Source organism: Mandrillus leucophaeus, unplaced genomic scaffold (assembly GCF_000951045.1).
Source record: "Mandrillus leucophaeus isolate KB7577 unplaced genomic scaffold, Mleu.le_1.0 Scaffold1144, whole genome shotgun sequence".
NCBI lineage: Eukaryota > Metazoa > Chordata > Mammalia > Primates > Cercopithecidae > Mandrillus > Mandrillus leucophaeus.
This window is the reverse complement of record NW_012099699.1, coordinates 303,501-321,268: the sequence shown is the minus strand read 5'-3', so window position 1 is coordinate 321,268 and position 17,768 is coordinate 303,501. Positions and strand designations below refer to the sequence as shown.

The following is a 17,768-nucleotide window of genomic DNA, read 5'->3' as shown; positions in this document are numbered from 1 at the left end:
TAAATGTCAAGAATTATATTAACATGGATCCCCTTTTTTTTTTTTTGAGACCAGGTCTTGCTCTGTTGCCCAGGCTGGTGTGCAGTGAGAGATCATAGCTCACTACAGCCTCAAACTCCTGGGCTCAAGTGATCCTCCTGCCTCAGTCTCCAGAGTAGCTGGGACCACAGGTGCACGCTACCATGCCTGGCTAATTTTTTTATTTTTCATAGAGGCAAAGTCTTGCTATGTTGCCCAGGCTGGTCTTGAACTTTTGAGTTCAAGAAATACTTCCACCTCATCCTCCCAAACTGCTAGGATTACAGGCATAAGCCACCATACTCAGCTGAGAATTTTTTTTTTTTAATGAATGAAAGAAAGGAACTTTTCATCAGAACAGGTTAGGTTATGCTCAGCTTGATGCCACGTACATCCACCCCTATTGCAGACACTCATTGTCCTCTGAAACTACCTTCTCCAAAAGATAAAGGCAGCTGAGGTCGCCCTACTCTAACAGGGCTTAAGATTTCTCTTTTGCCTTCTTCATTTGTTCTAGAACAACAGTAACTAATAACTGCACAGGTATTCAATGTTCTCTATGAATGAGGCAGTTTATGAAGCACATTATAGAGATTACTTAATCCTAACTTGGAGACAGACGCTGTAATCACCTCCATTTTACAGATGAGAAAACAACATTTGAAGAATGTAAGTAACTTCCCGGTGGTCATACAGCTAGCAAACCCTGAGAAAATTTAATTACATGTCTATCTGGCTTTTGTTTCTAAATTCTTAACTACTAAAAGAATCATTTTTTCACAGTTAGCCTAAAATCCCTACCCTAAAAAAGCCAAATATACTATACTAAAATGGAAAAAGGAAAAAAGTGTCTTTCAAAGAATTTCAGGAAAAAAAAGTTACTGTAAGTTCTAACAGGTTGCTCTTGAATCAAGTTTAGCTGCTATATAGACCTTGAAAATTTGAAACAAATTAAGGACAGAGCTTTAATATCTAACAATGAGATTTATGTATCTAATTTCTAGTACAGTGCTCAGGAAGTTAAATTGTAATCCAAGCATAAAATTATATAAAACAACATGTTCTCAAATGAGGACAAAAGATTAATTGAAGTTTAGAAAAAATATTTAATTTTGTTCCACAGAGACCAGAATAATTGTTCAGGGACCAGTGTATCTCTTTCTTTATAAGCATAAATTACAGAGATTAGGTAATAAACCATTTTAATTGTGGTGTGCATATGTAATAACGTTACTCAAAATATTACTACCAGAATACTAGAGAATAAGACAGTTGATATAAAATTAACGAAATGTTAGCCCAGCCCTTGCTGAAGGAACTGCAGAATGTTCTATCTGAACCTTAAGAATTTCCCCTTTTTATATATATATTTTTTATTTCAATAGTTTTTGGGATATAGGTGGTTTCTGCTTACATGGGTAAGTTCTTTTGTGGTGATTTCTAAGATTTTGGTGCGCCTGTCACCTGAGCACTGTACAAGGTACCCAGTATGCAGTCTTTTATCTCTCACCCTTCTCCTATGCTTCCCCCGAGTTCCCAAAGTCCAGTGTATCATTCTTATGCCTTTGCATCCTCATAGCTTAGCTCCTACTTATAAGTGAGAACATGCAACATTTGGTTTCTTATTCCTGTGTTACTTCACTTAGAATAATGGCTTCTGGTTCCATCCAAGTTATTGCAAAGGCCATTATTTCATTCTGTCTTATGGCTGAGTAGTATTGCATGGCGTGTGTGTGTGTGTGTATGTGTGTATCTATCACATTTTCTTTATACACTCATGAGAACTTCTCCTGTTTCAAAAAGTATTTACTTTATCACGATCCTGGTGGTATCAATCTATCACTGGCCTCACTCTCTGAAAAGCCAGGTTTGAGTCCCAGCACATTTACTTATTAGCTGGGTATGATGTTAAACCTTTATATACCTCTGCTCTTTAAAGCTTTCTTATTTGTAAAATGGGAATACTTATCTCTCAGCCTGGAAGGATTGAGATAATGTATATAATGAGCTTCTTAAAACTACAAGAAAGATAAATGTCAAGAATTATATTAACATGGATCCCCTCTTGCTATCGTAAAATCAGTCTTCAGTATGGTTCCAAGTCAAAGGTAGGTGTGATTATTTGTCCAAATGCATCATAATTCAAAGTAAAAAGGAACTGTGGGCCGGGAGCGGTGGCTCACGCCTGTAATCCCAGCACTTTGGGAGGCCGAGGTGGGCGGATCACCTGAGGTTGGGAGTTCGAGACCAGCCTGACCAACATGGAGAAACCCCGTCTCTACTAAAAATACAAAATTAGTCGGGTGTGGTGGCGTGCGCCTGAAGTCCCAGCTACTTGGGAGGCTGAGGCAGGAGAATCGCTTGAACCCGAGAGGCAGAGGTTGCAGTGAGCCAAGATCACGCCACTGCACTCTATGCACTCTAGCCTGGGCAACAGGAGCGACACTCTGTCTCAAAAAAAAAAATAAAATAAAGTAACTGTGGTTAAGTAGCTTGCCCAAACACACCTGTCACTTCACTATCACACCAAGATATGGTATTTAACATGGTGCCTCCTAACCCTTAGACTTGCTGTAGCAATATTCCAAACAAGTCATGCACGTGATTCTGTCCTTCAGATGACAACTGAAGGCGTGTTGCTAGCACTGGATAAGTCAGGGAATTTTGCGTTAGGCTTCCTGAAATTATATTGCATTGGAGTTTCCCTTCCCTTTTACAGAACTAAATTTATGGCTTATTCTTTGCACATATGGCATTCTTGTTAAAATGTTCTATTATTAAAGTTCTGGTTTGAAACCTTCAGCAGAGCTGGCTAATTAAGTCACTAAAGCTTAAGTAAACATGTAAAATTACTTGTTTGCATCTTCCAGTTTTTTACCAAAAATAGTACTTCCTCCCCCTTAATTAAAAAATTATGTTTCCAATAGCCTCATACACAAAATGTAAGAACTATCCTATAATTTTAAATATATTTTTTAATAGTTTTTTTAAAAGAATATGCCTGGGACTTCGAGGGCAAAGTCCAAAGAAGAGTTCCAGATCAGTCACACCCAAAGCAGCCATATTGAATTGAGTGCTTCCTCCCACAACGACTTGAACTCATTTGAATGTAGGGGTATCTTAAGTAAATCATGAGTCTTGCAATACTCACCGCACACTGGTCATTGATAGGACGGTCACCCAAAGATGTGCCAAGAAAAAGTCAATGAGTAAGAAAAAGATGTTCCTCCCTATTTCTGAGTAGTTGAAGCCCTGTGTTGGGAGCACTGCTGACAAGCAGGGGACATGTTGGATCATCAGCCCCACTTTGTCCTGGGCCATATGCCCCTGTCTCAGCCATAGTCTACACACACTTACACAGCAGCCCTGGGCACACACGCTTCAAATATAACCCTTTCTGAATTGACCTCTGTCTCAAAAGCAAATTGAACCAAAACCTAATGCTGCCTTCTGGGTTATTCATTTGACAACCAGTGAAGCAAAGGGCTTTTTTTCTGACTTAGGAAAGGGAATAGCCCTTTGGAAGTTCTCCTGTAGCAGACATAGCATTTTTACCTCCAGTAATCCTCATAAGCTGCTTCATCAAGAAAAGTTGAGTAATAATATTCATTCTATGGCATTAAAGAACTATCAGTTATGCAGTTACAATTCAAGGAGTTTTAATGAATTAAGAGAAAAAAATTCCAAGATGTAGCAAGTAGTAAATTTTTTTTCTTAACTTGAAAGTTCTTTTCATGAGGAGATTTCATTTTAAATAGAAAAAAAATGAAGAGGGTAAAGAAGCCCTCTACCCATATAAAAAATATTTTTACGGCAAGGGCAAAACTTAAGATAATACTTTTACTAAGTTAATTTTTTTCTTTTTCTAAGAGTTTATAATTAAATCTTTTGCAACTACACTATAAACTCTATAAACTCTGCTGTTAAGGAAAATAAATCAGTGTGGCACAATCCCTGATTATAAGAGCTTCTGACAACACTTACAATAGATGGTATTAAGTCATATAAACATTAGACCAAATCACTTCAAAATGATGATATAAATCAGAAACCCAGGATAAACCTTTAGAGAAATAACTAGAATTTGTTTGAGTTGGTCTATATTTTGGCTAACAAATGTATCAAATCACCATTATGACTTACTTCAAAATCTACCATTTCTAACTACAAATTGTAATATCTTTAGGTAGTACTGGGTTATATTTGATGAGCTTTAGAATTTTTGTTTTAAACATTTATATTTTACCTTACTGCTGCTAACTGCTTATTAAATACAATTTGATAAATGCAAAAAAAAAAAAAAAAAGAGGAGAAAAAAACTAAAAACCACCCATGTTTCCATTAACCAATGAACCTCAATCATCTGGTTTGGAAGAATAAATGTTATAGTGAAAATTTAAAAAAAAACTTAAAAATATTAGTAACATAACCTCATAAATAAAGAGTTAAAGACTTTCACCCTCTGTCCTTAAAAGTAGGCTTTTTTCTTTACAGACTTTTATGACCATATCCAAGATACACATCTTATTGCTTTGCAACAAATAGTGAAAAATTACTGTGCTTAGTTCTAAGGGATATTTAATGTAAATTAACCGAGCTGACCTTCAGTGTGTCCCTGTTTGCATCAGGTAGGAGGATGACAAGAAGGTTCAAAGCCTGTAGCTGCTGCTTCTTGGTTGGAAGATCTGTAGAAAAATTAAATAAATCTGAACTCTTTTCTTTAGTGAACATTTTCCTTTACTTTCTTTTTTCACTTTTTAAGGAAAAAGTTATTTGGCATAAACATGACTGTAAAATCTAAGACACAACGACTGAGCAGCAAGCCTTGTTGAGAGTGTGTTTGTGGGGGATCAGCAAAAGCAGCTGCTGTTAGGAGCTTCCTCTCTCTCAGAATGCTCACTTCCAACTGTGATCATATGACGCGCGGCCTTATGTTTGCAGACACACAACAGTGCTTTGGAAATAATTTTAACTTCTGCATGATAATTATTCCCCAATGAAAAGACATAGAGGATTGGACCTTCCACGATATGGTATCAGGGTGCGTCTGTAACAGTGAAGTTTGTTTCTTTTAATGGCGAGTGAACAAATGCATGGTAAGAGTCCATTAATTCCGACAGGAATATGTAAAATACGGCCTGGAACACGATAGGTGCTTCTAAATGCCTGTGGAATAAATTAGAAAACCAAGCAGCAATTCAACAGTCTAAGAGGTGCATTATTATCATTGATGCTATCATTTTCAGCAGCCCTTACCCTATTTAAGTAATACTCATGGATATTTAGAATCATTCCAGCATTTCTTTTCAGCAATAAATTTGGTCCTGTAATCCATATCCAGGAAATGTATGCAACGTAGCACAATTTAAACATTAAAAAGTATTTCCAGCATAAGGTAATTTATTCTGTTTAAAGAAGAAACATGTTAAGAAAAAAATACTTTAAACAGAAGATGATTTCAGTTTCATCTCTCCTAGAAATTCTGAAGAAATGTCATGATACGAGATGACTCATGAAACCATCTCAATATTGTATGTGTTAAGAATAGCCTGGCGGTTCTGGTTGAAACTGTAGCTCACTGCAATTTTTTTTTTTTTTTCTGAGTCGGAGTCTCACTCTGTCTCCCAGACTGGAGTGCAATGGTGCAATTTTGGTTCACTGCAACCTCAACCTCTCGGGTTCAAGCAATTCTCTGCCTCAGGGAAGCAGGGATCACAGGTGCACACCACTATGCCTGGCTAATTTTTTGTATTTTTAGTAGAGACGGGATTTCACCATGTTGGCCAGGTTGGTCTCGAACTCCTGACCTCAAGTGATCTGCCCACCTCAGCCTCCCAAAGTGCTGGGAGCTCACCATAATTATTAATAGTGCCCCTCTTTCATTCTCATAAGTGTCCCTGTTTAAAAGATAAAGATACAGTTACTTGAAGGCAGTGATCGCATTTTTACTTTTCTTCATGGCCTCTAGGTGTAAAATGGATAATTAGGTCAGTAGATAAACCTTATAAGATGTGGGTTCACTGGAAAAAGAATTGAGAACTATTAGAGACACTAATGTGTAACTTGCCCAACATGACAAAGCGGCAGTACATAGGAAGCAGCTTGTGACCTTCCACCAATGAGGCAGCAAAATGCTTTGCTCCACATTTCTGCATGACAATGTCAGAATTTAATTTTTCAAGAAATGCTCACGGACCCTACCACTTCTCCTTGTGCTTTTATAATAACTGCTCATCCACAACTTCTCCAGTAAGAGTTGCTTTTTAACACTTGGCAAAAAAATTGTATCAGAGATCTTACATGACTCATTCTATTATAAGAGAAACGTGAAGTTTCCAGGTTTTAACAGTGAAATATATTGTATTGCTTAAATGGCATACAATTAATCTGTACCCAAAGAGAACATTCTGTTATCTGTTTACTCAGAAATGCATATTTATAAGAAAAACGGAAAACAATGCATGGCAGCTGAGCACCCACTGACATCAGTTGAGTCAATATGTCCACCCAAATACGTCTGGTTACGTTCTTTGTGATGCCAAATGTCATTAAAACAATTAACATAGATGGCACCAGCAGAAGGACTGCTTCAAAGAGGGATAGCACTTACTCTGGACAGCCTGAAAGGCTTTGAGATACTCCACACTGAGCAATGGCTGAGGCAACTCCCGAATGAAGAGCTTCAGCAGGCTGGCGGCATCATGCTGTTTGACACTTTCCCAATTAAAAGTCCCTTCATAAAACTTTGCTTCTAGTTCTTGGCAAAGATTCTGATAGGCACAGGAAAAAAAAAAAAAAGCAGCTATAAGTGCATTTTTTTCTTGCTGAGAGTATGATACATTTTCACTTTCAAGAGATTCTGCTCTTTAGACAAGACAAAGCAAACTACCGAAAGTCAGTATTTCTTTTACACAGAAAAAAACTACTCCTCTCCTCTAATCCAAACGTACTTTACCAATAAAAAACTGTACCTAAGGCCAAAAAACATTTTAAAATTTATACTTTTTCCTGGACATTCCACAAACTGTAACTAATAAAGTTTTAATTAAGAGATTTGGTTAAAATAATTGTTCCATTTTGGGGCTTCATCTACATATTATAAATCTTCATTAAATTAAGAAAAAAATCATTAAAAAAGAAGTATGTTTTAAATTATTTGGAAGTATATTACATAACAAAATACATATTCAATCTCTGGGCCTAAAACAGAAGGCTACCTCTTATTAGTCACCTATGGGAAATGGAAAACCTAATTTTAAAGCAAACGAGGCATGAAAATACATCAATATACCTGTCTTTAACGCACAGCCATCCTGCTGCCAGCTGCGGAAAACAATCTGAGTCCATGCAGAATTAGAAATATCTAGTTCACTTACCTCAGAACTCTACAATATTTGTCAGACAAATTATTACTAATAAACCAATTGAGTTCTGTAATTACTATTTTTTGTATACTTCTTTACTATACATAAATCTTACCATGTTAAAAATCATCACAAGTTTCTGTCAGTTTCCTCTATTACATAAAACCATTCTCCCAAAGTATGTTTTCTGTTTTCTTGTAAGGCAAATTACTACATTTTCTCTTCCTAACACAACAACCATTCTCTACCCTCAATTATTTTTGTAATTGATGAAATAGGTGAAGGGGAGTGGGCAAAGACAGAAAAATAAATAGGGAGGAGGAAAGGAGAAGGGAGAAAAGGAGGGAGAAAAGGAGGAAAAAAAAAAGAGGAGGGAGGGAAAAAAAGAGGAGGGAGGAAAAGATAGAAAAAGGGAGTGGGAGATAGGGAGGGAAGGAAGAGGAGAGAGAGGGGGCATGGAGGGAAAGAATGAGGGAGGAAAGGACAACAGAGGAACATCCAGAGAAGAGAGACAGAAAGAATGGAGGGAGAGGGAGAGAGAATAGTACAGAGAAATTTGGTGGGGCCAGGGAGAAAAGAGACAACCAAAATTTTTGCATATTATCTTTTAAATTATTTATAATGGACCAGCTGCTGCATAATTTGGCATATGACAACAGGCTGGGTTGAAGAGTTGAGCCAGCTGAATCCACTTAATTGGCCTTCTTAGAAATTACACTTAGTTAAACTTGTCCTTCTGCCAGCCTTCTCATTGCAAAGTAAAATCTGCATTATATTCACTATTCTGTACTAAGTAAATGTATTTTTGCCTCCTGTGAGCTGGCCATCGCAGTCTGCTAGTGAGGGCCTGAGTGCTTTCAACGGTGAATTGAGGACTATGTTGCTGATATGGGTAATATGAAGTTATATTTGTTACCTGTTTCTGAGGAACTATATCTTTGTTAGTGAATGTACTTACTAGAACTTGTCTCAGAACCACACAATGTCCATGACTGACTAGTGGCGAATGTGCCGTAGGTGTTATATGAAGTGAGAGAATGACAAGCTATAAAACTTACAAATACCACAATTTCAGGGACGTCTAAATATCAGACGCCAAACCCAGGAGACACAAGTGGAAGCTTATGATCCGAATACAGCAAGCTACTCAAATCCTATTAAAATGAGATCACTATGCAGTAAGAGCCAAGGAGGTCGAAACTGGTGTCCTAAATCAAGGCAACTTATCAAAATAAGCAGGTGATGCAAACTGTGAAATGTATAAAGAGTAATTCCGATCCTGGCCACACCACAGCCCATTAGAAGCAGGCCAGGACAGTGTGTACTCTCCAAGAAATACTTAGTCCTGATCCAGTTCTAAAGATTTCATAAAGAATGTCATGAAAGTGAAGACAGAATCTCTCTCTTCTCTCCTATTTTCTCTTGGATTTTCAAATTCAGGAAGACAATGCGTTGGATATGGGCAGTGGTTACTTGTGCTATCTCAGTGCAGAGGTAAAGGTGAATCTGGAAGATCGGGTAAAAGTGAATAGTTAATGGCTGCTTTCCAGATACAGCTACAATTCCAAGATTGAGTCCCCTTGACATTTAAATCCCCTGAGGGGATATGTAGTATGCATCCCCTGTAGGGTAATTCCATGTTTATCATGCATTCATTGGAAGCTTCATCCCCCAGAGCAAAAAGTGAGGCACAAAGATGACAGCAGGAGGATACATGGTACCCCAGAACAGTAGGAAAGAAATGTCATCCAGAGAGAAGAAAAGGCATGGGAGAAGGTAGGGCTCAAATTGGGAAGTCTGGGAATTATTCTTTCACCAGCCAGACTCAGGCTACCCTGGACGCAGCAAGACAGGGAACTGTGTGAATTAGGAAGGTGGTTGAGAGTGTCTCGTCTGACCTGCTCACTAAGACTAATTATGCATAGGATGCCAAGGCCCCCCATCTGCTGGAGTCTATGATTCTGGCTTTTTTTTTTTTTTTTAAATCTTTTGAGACAATGTCATGTACTGTTGCCTGGGATAGAGTGCAGTGGCACCATCTTGGCTCACTGTAACCTCTGTCTCCCAGGTTCAGGTGATTCTCCTGTCTCAGCCTCCTGAGTAGCTGGGAATACAGGTGCCCAACACCATGCCCAGCTAATTTTCTGTATTTTTAGTAGAGACAGTGTTTCACTATGTTGGCCAGGCTGGTCTCGAACTCCTGACCTCATGATCTGCCCACCTTGGCCTCCCAAAGTGTTTTTTATTTTTAAGAAATAGCGTCTTATTGCTCTGTCACCTCGTCTGGAGTACAGTGGGACAATGAGAGCTCACTGCCACATGGAACTCCCGGGTTCAGGCAATCCTCTCCGCTCAGCTTCCTAAGTAGCTGGAACTCCAGGTGAGCACTACAGTGCCTGGCTAATTTTTTAAAATTATTTTTTGTAGAGACAGGGTCTCACTTTGTTGCCCAGGTGGTCTCGAATTCCTAACCTCAAGCAATTCTCCCGCTTTGGCCTCCCAAAGAGCTGGGATTACAGATGTGAACCACCGTGCCCAGCCCTGACTTTTGTAAACTCAATTGCTACTACTCATCCTGGCCAAATCTATCACAACTATCCCCACGCCATTAATATTTTAACTCATCACATTCTCTTGTCATAGTATTATTATAGGTAATATGGTGATTTCGAAAAAAAAAAAAAACGAAAAACAAAAACCAGACAGGACTGTAAAAAAAAACTAAACTGAATGATAAAAGGTTTTATTGTTTTATTTTATCTACTTTACTAACAATGGAAAAAAGGGGTGGAGAGGACAAGCTTTTTTAGCTTTTAAAATGCATAAATGTAAATAAACAATAAAATGTTTACAATTAGTAGAACCCAGAGATTACCTTGATTCTAATGGCAGCTCCAGGGATTCGTAAGAGGCCTTCGGTTTCCAAACCTCCCTCTTCAATTCGAGAAATTAGCTGTGCATAAACAGAGAAACATTCTAATTTCGATATTTGTAACAGGTACAATTCCAAATTTAACATCTGTTTCACATGTAAATAGAACTGATTACAATGACGTGTAAACTGGATTTTATGAGGTTTTGAATGCTATTGCACTACCACTGTCCTTCAAAACAGTAAGTCCAGAAACTTTTGTTGTAATTTAGAAAAAGTTGGGCCTTATGCTACTTTATAACAGAAGTGTGTAATTTCACACAACAGCTGTGGTACTCCAAACAAACAGAGAATAAAGATGCTCATTGTTTAAAAGCAACTAAGAACATCTATTTATTCTGCTTTTCCAGAAACCTACATTCTGCAATCAAATAAATCTTATGAAAATCTAATATTTGCATATTTACATCTCATTTTTAGCTTGTTCCAAGAAAGAATTATTTATGACATGCAGAAAAAAAAAAAAGTGTTTGCAAATATTCATTTTTAAGCCTTTGGTGTTAAACAAAGAAAAATGTCCTTGTATATGGCCTCTAAGTCATACCTGATGCCCAATGAATACACTGATCTAACTCCAGATTCCCACAAAAAGCATTTTTGTTTTTGTTTTTTAAAAAAGCAGAAACCCGCAAAAATAAGGCAAATGGAGAAATTACAATGACTATTGGAGGCTAAGAAGAAGATAAAAGAGTGGTCAGATTCTTGGTAAAGTGATCTTCTTGGAGTAGGCATTCCCTGAGCAGTACACAAAGCCTTTACAGAACATATTCTGCTATTTTAAGAAAATCAGTTTTCATGTCCTCGTTTAAATATAAGGCATTTCCTAGCATCATACAGGGTTTCCTCCCTGGCACCCATTCTCATTTCACAATTGCCTTCTCTACTTTATAAGAGACAGACCTATTCTTCACTCATCCACAATCTTACTATAATATTCTCTGCATGCCCGAAGGCATAAAATCTTCTAGAGTATCAAAAGAATGTTAAAAAAAAAAAAAAAAAAAAAATTCAGGGAAGCCTCTTTTAATGATTAAACAAGACTCTGTAAACTACCCAGAGCTTACTGTTTTCCCCTTGCACATAAAAGTGTCTGTTAGGAGCAAAACCTGGCATCATAAATGAGGTCTTTTGACCTTTGTCTCGATATTCTGAAGTTAGATACATTGTAGGATGTGGACACTGGAAGAGATGTCAACTTTTCTTTTAAGACTTCGCCTCTTCTATTCCTGGGTTATATTATGGCCAAGGAATGCACTGATATTGAGGAAGTCAGATAAGAATTAAGCATAGTAGTCTCAAAATTCTCCTAAGGATTATTAGGAAAAGAGAAGCATCTTTGATCAGACAAAGCAGTACAGGATTTTTAAAAATTCTTCTGGAGTATTTTCCAAGACCACGTTTTTTGAGTAACACTGGATAAAAACCCACAGCAAAAATTTTAGGCGAATTATTTTAGATCAGATGGGCGTTATTCAAAATAAAGCATTTAAAACCAAATTTAACCAATATTCAATGTATAGCCAATTTTCATTTTATGTGATCTTATAAAATGTTTAAAATGTTTCTAGTCCTATTAACAAAATGTACAATTGTATGCTAGCTGCTGGAGCAAATTAGTTTTCAGCAATACATGCCTTTCACTTTTATTAAGTACACAGGAAAAAGTGATTGTGACTTCTAAATAACTGAATGAGCATAATTTCTGCATTTTAATATTCGAGTCCTTTTCATTATTCTCTAAGGCTAAAAACCAGCACCCAAGAGAGTTATGTACATATATCCTCAGAAGGAATGCCACGTGTTTTCTCATATATCTCGCTCTGAAAATAACATATTTTTAGCTACCACATTACACTGCATTATTAAAATATAAATAATACTTTATAGCTTTCCTTTTCTTATCAGGATTAAAATAGAGATGAAAAATAACTACATTGACCCATACGTTTTAATGATGCTGTTTTGACTAATTTACCTATGTTCTGTAATTTATCAGTAATTTTCATAGCATTTCTCAAAATATATATTACATACTTATGTGAATTGAAAAATGAAACGAAAATACAGACTCTGACACAAAGTATGGCTGAGTTGGCTGATTCATTTGACAGTGAAAACACTAGATTTGATAATTAGGTTATAAGGCAGACTTTTCTCATAGATTAAAAATTAGCAATATTTCTATTTCCCCACCTTTCTAAGAATACAAGGTTTAAACAATGTACCTCTGAGTAAAATAATAATATAACAGATAAAGGTTCATAGATATTAGATAAGCTTTGTTAGTGCCCTTTCTGGGTATATAAGCTCAAAAAAATAGTCCTCTAAAGACTGGTAATGAATCTTCTTGCAAATTAGTCGTTTCTAATTTTTCCCCTTTAACAAAACAGAGATAAGACCTAATTGAGTTGTCAGCCGATAAATCAAAACTTTTTTTGTGATAGATCATTGTGACTTTTTGCTTAAAATTCACAGGGGATGCAAACAGATGAGTGTTATCTACAAGTAAACTTTTTATATGCTCCTTTATTTTTTATAGAAACAAAAATACTTTAGGGCCATTATCCAATCCTTCAAACAGATAGACAGCCAGAGTCTGCAGAATGTTAAGGGACCAAAAATGTAAAATAACCAACTAAATAAATAAATAAAAACTTCAAGAGAAAATGACAAAGGGAGATTTTTCTTAATAGACTGGATGCAATCCTCAGGCAGATCACGTGGCATCACTGAACCTCCACAGAAACTGAAGCTCGCTGTATTTCTGTGGTGTGATGGTGAATTTTGTGCGCCAATTTGGCTAGGCTATAGTGCCCAGGTGTTCAGTCAAACACCAGTCTATATGTTGCAGTGACAGGTTTTGTTGTTGTTGTTGTAACAGTAGACTTTGAGTAATGAAAATTATTTAATACTCTCTATAATGCGGTGGGCCTCATCCAAACAGTTGAAGGCCTAAAAGATTTTGGTTTCCCAAAGCAGCAGCAATTTCGCTTCAAGATTGCAACAAAGAAACACTGCCTAAGTTTCCAGCCTGCAGCTTTTCTACCCAAGATGGTAGCATCAACTCTTGCCTGAGCTTCCAGTCTGCTAGCCTGCTCTACATATTTCAGACTTGTGAGCCCAATTGTGTGAGCCAATTTAAAAAAAAAAAAAAATCTCTTCATCTCACTCTAAATATATCCTATTGCTTCTGTTTCTCTGGAGAACTTTGACCCAGGAAAGGATGCTGCTGAGATCCCTGCTTTGTATAGGCTTTGGTATATAGTAAATTGCAACTGTTACTGACAGAAGAATTTGAATATGTAGCCTGTATTTGTCAGCCTCCTCCTGTTAATCACAGGTACTGCTGACAGCTCTCCATAGATACATGTTCTGCACACGGTGGCTAGCAGAGGCTGATGGGTGGGATAAACTGTGTAGAAAAAAGTTTGTCAGGAGAAATAATGAGATGCAGGTTTGAAGGTAGTGGTAGATATGAGAGGAAAAAAGCACCAAATGTTAGTAGGTAAGACAGGGAATTGACTAGTTTGGAAGAGCGGAAGAATAAGTGCCAAGTAGATTGAGCCTTAGTACTGGATGAGCTTGCTAAGCCAATTAACTGCAAATCAATTTCTACTGTCCCAAGAAATTTCAGAAACTGTGATATGCCTGGGCTGCAGCAAAGAATCTACAGCTTGGGTAGTTCGCAACTGAGTTGACCTGTCTTCTTCTCTGTGCGTTCCTTAGCTTTTCTCAAATGTAATCTGTGTTTCTGAACAATGATGGCTCAGAGGTTGCATGGAAATTTTTATATTGCCACAGATAATCCCCTTATGAATAATTGAGTGTTGACTACACAAGTGACTTAATAGTTTAGCAATCATTTTCTAATTCTACTTTATGGTTTCTTTGCCTACTTTGGAAATAGGCACTGGTAAATTAAATTGGACATCCTCACTGTAAATAGAAAAGCTTAGGAAATATACACAGGCATGAAATATTCATAAGGATGCAATTCCCTAGAAATTTATAAGCAGTTCCCACTCCTATGTATTATAGAATTGAAATCTCAATTATACAAAGCCAGCTAATATAAGACAGGAAAATGATGCCAGGTAATCACAGTTACAGTAATAACACAGAAAGCATCACCATGAATATAAAACTTATGAGCCCTTGAAACAAATTTGCTTCCTGAATAGAAAATCAAAGTACAAAACATGACAGTATATCAATTGGAAAACTATATTATAATAATATGAATACAAAAAACCACTATTAGCTTAAGTATGTTCTCTCTATGCTGACCGATCCAAGCCTACTTACTTTTTGAAAGATCAAGGGTATTCGAGTTCCTAGCACTTTCCTCTGATCTTGTTCTAATAGCACTGTCAATGGAATGCAAAAAAGACCAGAATCTGCAAGAAAAAATTGTCAATCTATAAAATATTAATATAAAAATATTAATATAAAAATGTTAAAGCATGAGATTTCTGATACTGTCAATCAGACAACTATATATTGAGCAACTACTAAGTGAATGACAGCATCTCAACATTATATATATGGTGGCCAATAGCAAAATCCTGGCCCTGACTTATAGAGGCATGTAGCAAGGAAAGACAGCTAAACAAATGATTGAGAATAATTATCAACATAATTACAAAAGTGCAAACTGCTGCATAAGAGAAACAGAGTACTGTGACAGCATGAAAAATATCCAGATAATTTACTAAATGTAATCAAATTAAAAATTCTTACTTAAAAGCAAATATTGGCCAGGTGCAGCGGCTTATGCCTGTAATCCCAGCACTCTGGGAAGCCAAGGTGGGAGGATTGCTTGAGCCCAGGAGTTCAAGACCAGCCTAAGCCTGGGCAACATAATGAGACTCTATCTCTATGAAAATTAAAAAAAAAAAAAAGTTAGGCAGGGATGATGGCAGGCTCCTATAGTCCCAGCTACTTGGGGGGCTGAGGTTGGAGGATAGCTTGAGCCTGGGAGGTTGAGGCTATGGTGAGCCATGATTGCACCACTGCACTCCAGCCTCAGTGACAGAGCCATCACCTTTTTATCACCAAAAAAAAAAAGCAAATATCATTCGTCTTTTCCACATTAAATAGACACTGAACATTTTACAATACAGCAAAATATAAATATTTGCTTTCTAAGAAATCAGGCAAGATTAAGATCTTGTTCTACAAATGTTTCTCTTTAGAAAACAGATACTTGCTACTCTTAAATTTGTGGTTGTATACACTTAAATTTGTGGTTGTATAGCTCCAGAAAAAAATGACGGTAATAATTTACAATTTTTCTCAATTAAAATCATATGCCTTGAGTCTGGTATGAACGTGGCTTCTACCAGCACTTCCACCCTGCCCCCATCACTAAGTGGACGGTTAGCACCAAAGTGATAACTTTTTCCTCTATGACACACACCAGCATGGAAGCGAAAATCATCTGTGAACATGAAAAAGGGGATTATCTTGTGGTATGAGGACAGACATTGGATATTGTGACACTTAATCGAGATGCCATTCAAAAGAATACCAGTACCCAGTAAATAACTTTCCAGTTTGGGAATTCAGAAAAGATGTAATCTCAAAAATGCCAGGGGTCTAGGGTATAACATAAAATCAGTATCTTGGATAAGACAAACAGGTATTAAATAAAAATGGAAAGAAAGTCTATTAACTGTGATAGCCTTGATATAAACAATTTAATGTTTCTTTGCCAGGATGCAATTCTAAAACATACCAATAAAAAATAAAAAAATAAAAAAAACTCTCTGAGCCACTTTAAAAATCTTGGGCACTGACCCACAACTGCTGAAATTGTATTTCTAGTTTATGTTTGGAGAAGACTTTGTGATGAGCTTCTCAGAAAGCATCTTAAGTCTTCATTATCAACAATGGACTTCGGAAAAAACAGAGCACCATTTAACTCAGAAATTCACCATCCTAGGCTTTAAGCTTAAATACTCAAAGGAACTAAGCACAGAATGAGGTCTTCTGGGGCCCAGCATGACAGGACAAGAAGGGAAGGTACACTTCAGTCCTACAGAGTAATTGCCTCTAAAACCTAAATCAGGTGAATACTCGTCTTTGTGAATGTTACCATAGCAATTCCATAATCCTCCTTCTTGGTTTCTCTTTAGGAGGTACCTCTAAGGTTAAATAAGAGGACAAAGAATCCTAAAGTAAAGCTTTGTCAACAGAGAATTACGTGGATTTCAAGACCAATAAATTACTGGAGAAACAAAAACTGAAGAGGTGTCTGTTCTCCATTATATCATAAAAAAATAAACTGTTTATTTAATGGATAAAGCAAGGTACTTACAAAAAAAAAACAAAACCACTCCACATTTCCATGATGAGTACAGTCTAGTGCTATTCTTGTGTCACAATGGTGGTATTTTCTTAATAGGGGAAAGAATGTCTTTGCAAAATAGGTAAAATTAGAATGTCGAGGAACAAAGGAGCAGACTACTAACTGGCCTATTTATTTTCTATCCAATGAATAAACAAAAGTAGTCACTGAGAATCAACAGTCTTAAAGTCATTTTTCAAGACCTGATTCTGGAAATAAGTATGTGCACCAAATATGTATCTTTTTAAATATATAGTTTTTAAAGGAGAAAGCACATGAGTTACAATTGATTGTTTCAGATTTTCCTTCTATGAGAATTAAATTATTTCATTATGCCTTTATTCTCTATAGTTTAGGACACAGTGTATCTCTATCCAGTTACAAAACTTTTGAAGGCAACATCTTAGAATACAAACTTTAGACGTCTTCAAGTGTTGGTTTATTTTGTAGGTGTTTTTCCCTGTCTCCCAGAAACACTGCTAAAAAGTCAAGTCCATCCTTGTGATTTGAGAAATAAATGCAACAATTTATCATTTCACGATTACCTCTTGTTTTGATTTTCACAGCCTTTTGTTGTTTCAGCTCAATACCCAATACATCATAGAGGGCAGTCAGCTCAATCAGAGCTAAATGGCAAACTTTCTTCATGTCCTGAGGTGCGAGGTCACCAATCCTTGTGGTACCCGTTTTGTCTTTTGGCAATCTGAAACTCTAAAAAACATCATTAATATAGTAAAAGCTTACAGTATCTAACCTCCATTGCAATGCAAGAAGAAAAAACCAGCTACAGAAAGAAGTTATACTCAGAATAAGTGACAAGAAAAGCCACAGTACAATTTCTCCAGACAGAATGAAGAGTGATCCTGTCATGACGACGACCCCTAAAGCTGTGGAGTGTTCAAGAGTCAACATTCAAAGTCTGTCAGACAATGAATGGGACCGGACCGCAAACTCGGAGTATTAATACCAGTGGCTCGGAGGACAAGAGAGACAGTGAGCCCAATGGAGAAAAAGATTTCTAGTTAAGTGACCTTCAGAAAAGGAAGGCTAGAAGTCAAGCACAATCCATGAGGGGGAAGGGGAAGAAAAGGGGGAAAGGGAAGGG

At 36.9% G+C, this 17,768-nt stretch overlaps 1 protein-coding gene across 2 annotated transcripts in view; it reads right to left on the bottom strand.

Annotated features, from left to right (window-relative positions):
- The window catches only part of ARHGAP18 (Rho GTPase activating protein 18), a 161,665-nt gene that overhangs the window by 26,140 nt on the left and 117,757 nt on the right, over positions 1 to 17,768 (bottom strand). For both annotated transcript variants that reach the window (XM_011997440.1, XM_011997448.1), the window contains exons 6-10: positions 17,209 to 17,374; positions 14,620 to 14,711; positions 10,258 to 10,335; positions 6,629 to 6,788; positions 4,621 to 4,703 (exon numbers count right to left, since the gene is read on the bottom strand). In XM_011997440.1, the coding sequence (XP_011852830.1) occupies positions 4,621 to 4,703; positions 6,629 to 6,788; positions 10,258 to 10,335; positions 14,620 to 14,711; positions 17,209 to 17,374 (579 nt within the window). The remainder of the gene's footprint in view (positions 1 to 4,620; positions 4,704 to 6,628; positions 6,789 to 10,257; positions 10,336 to 14,619; positions 14,712 to 17,208; positions 17,375 to 17,768) is intronic.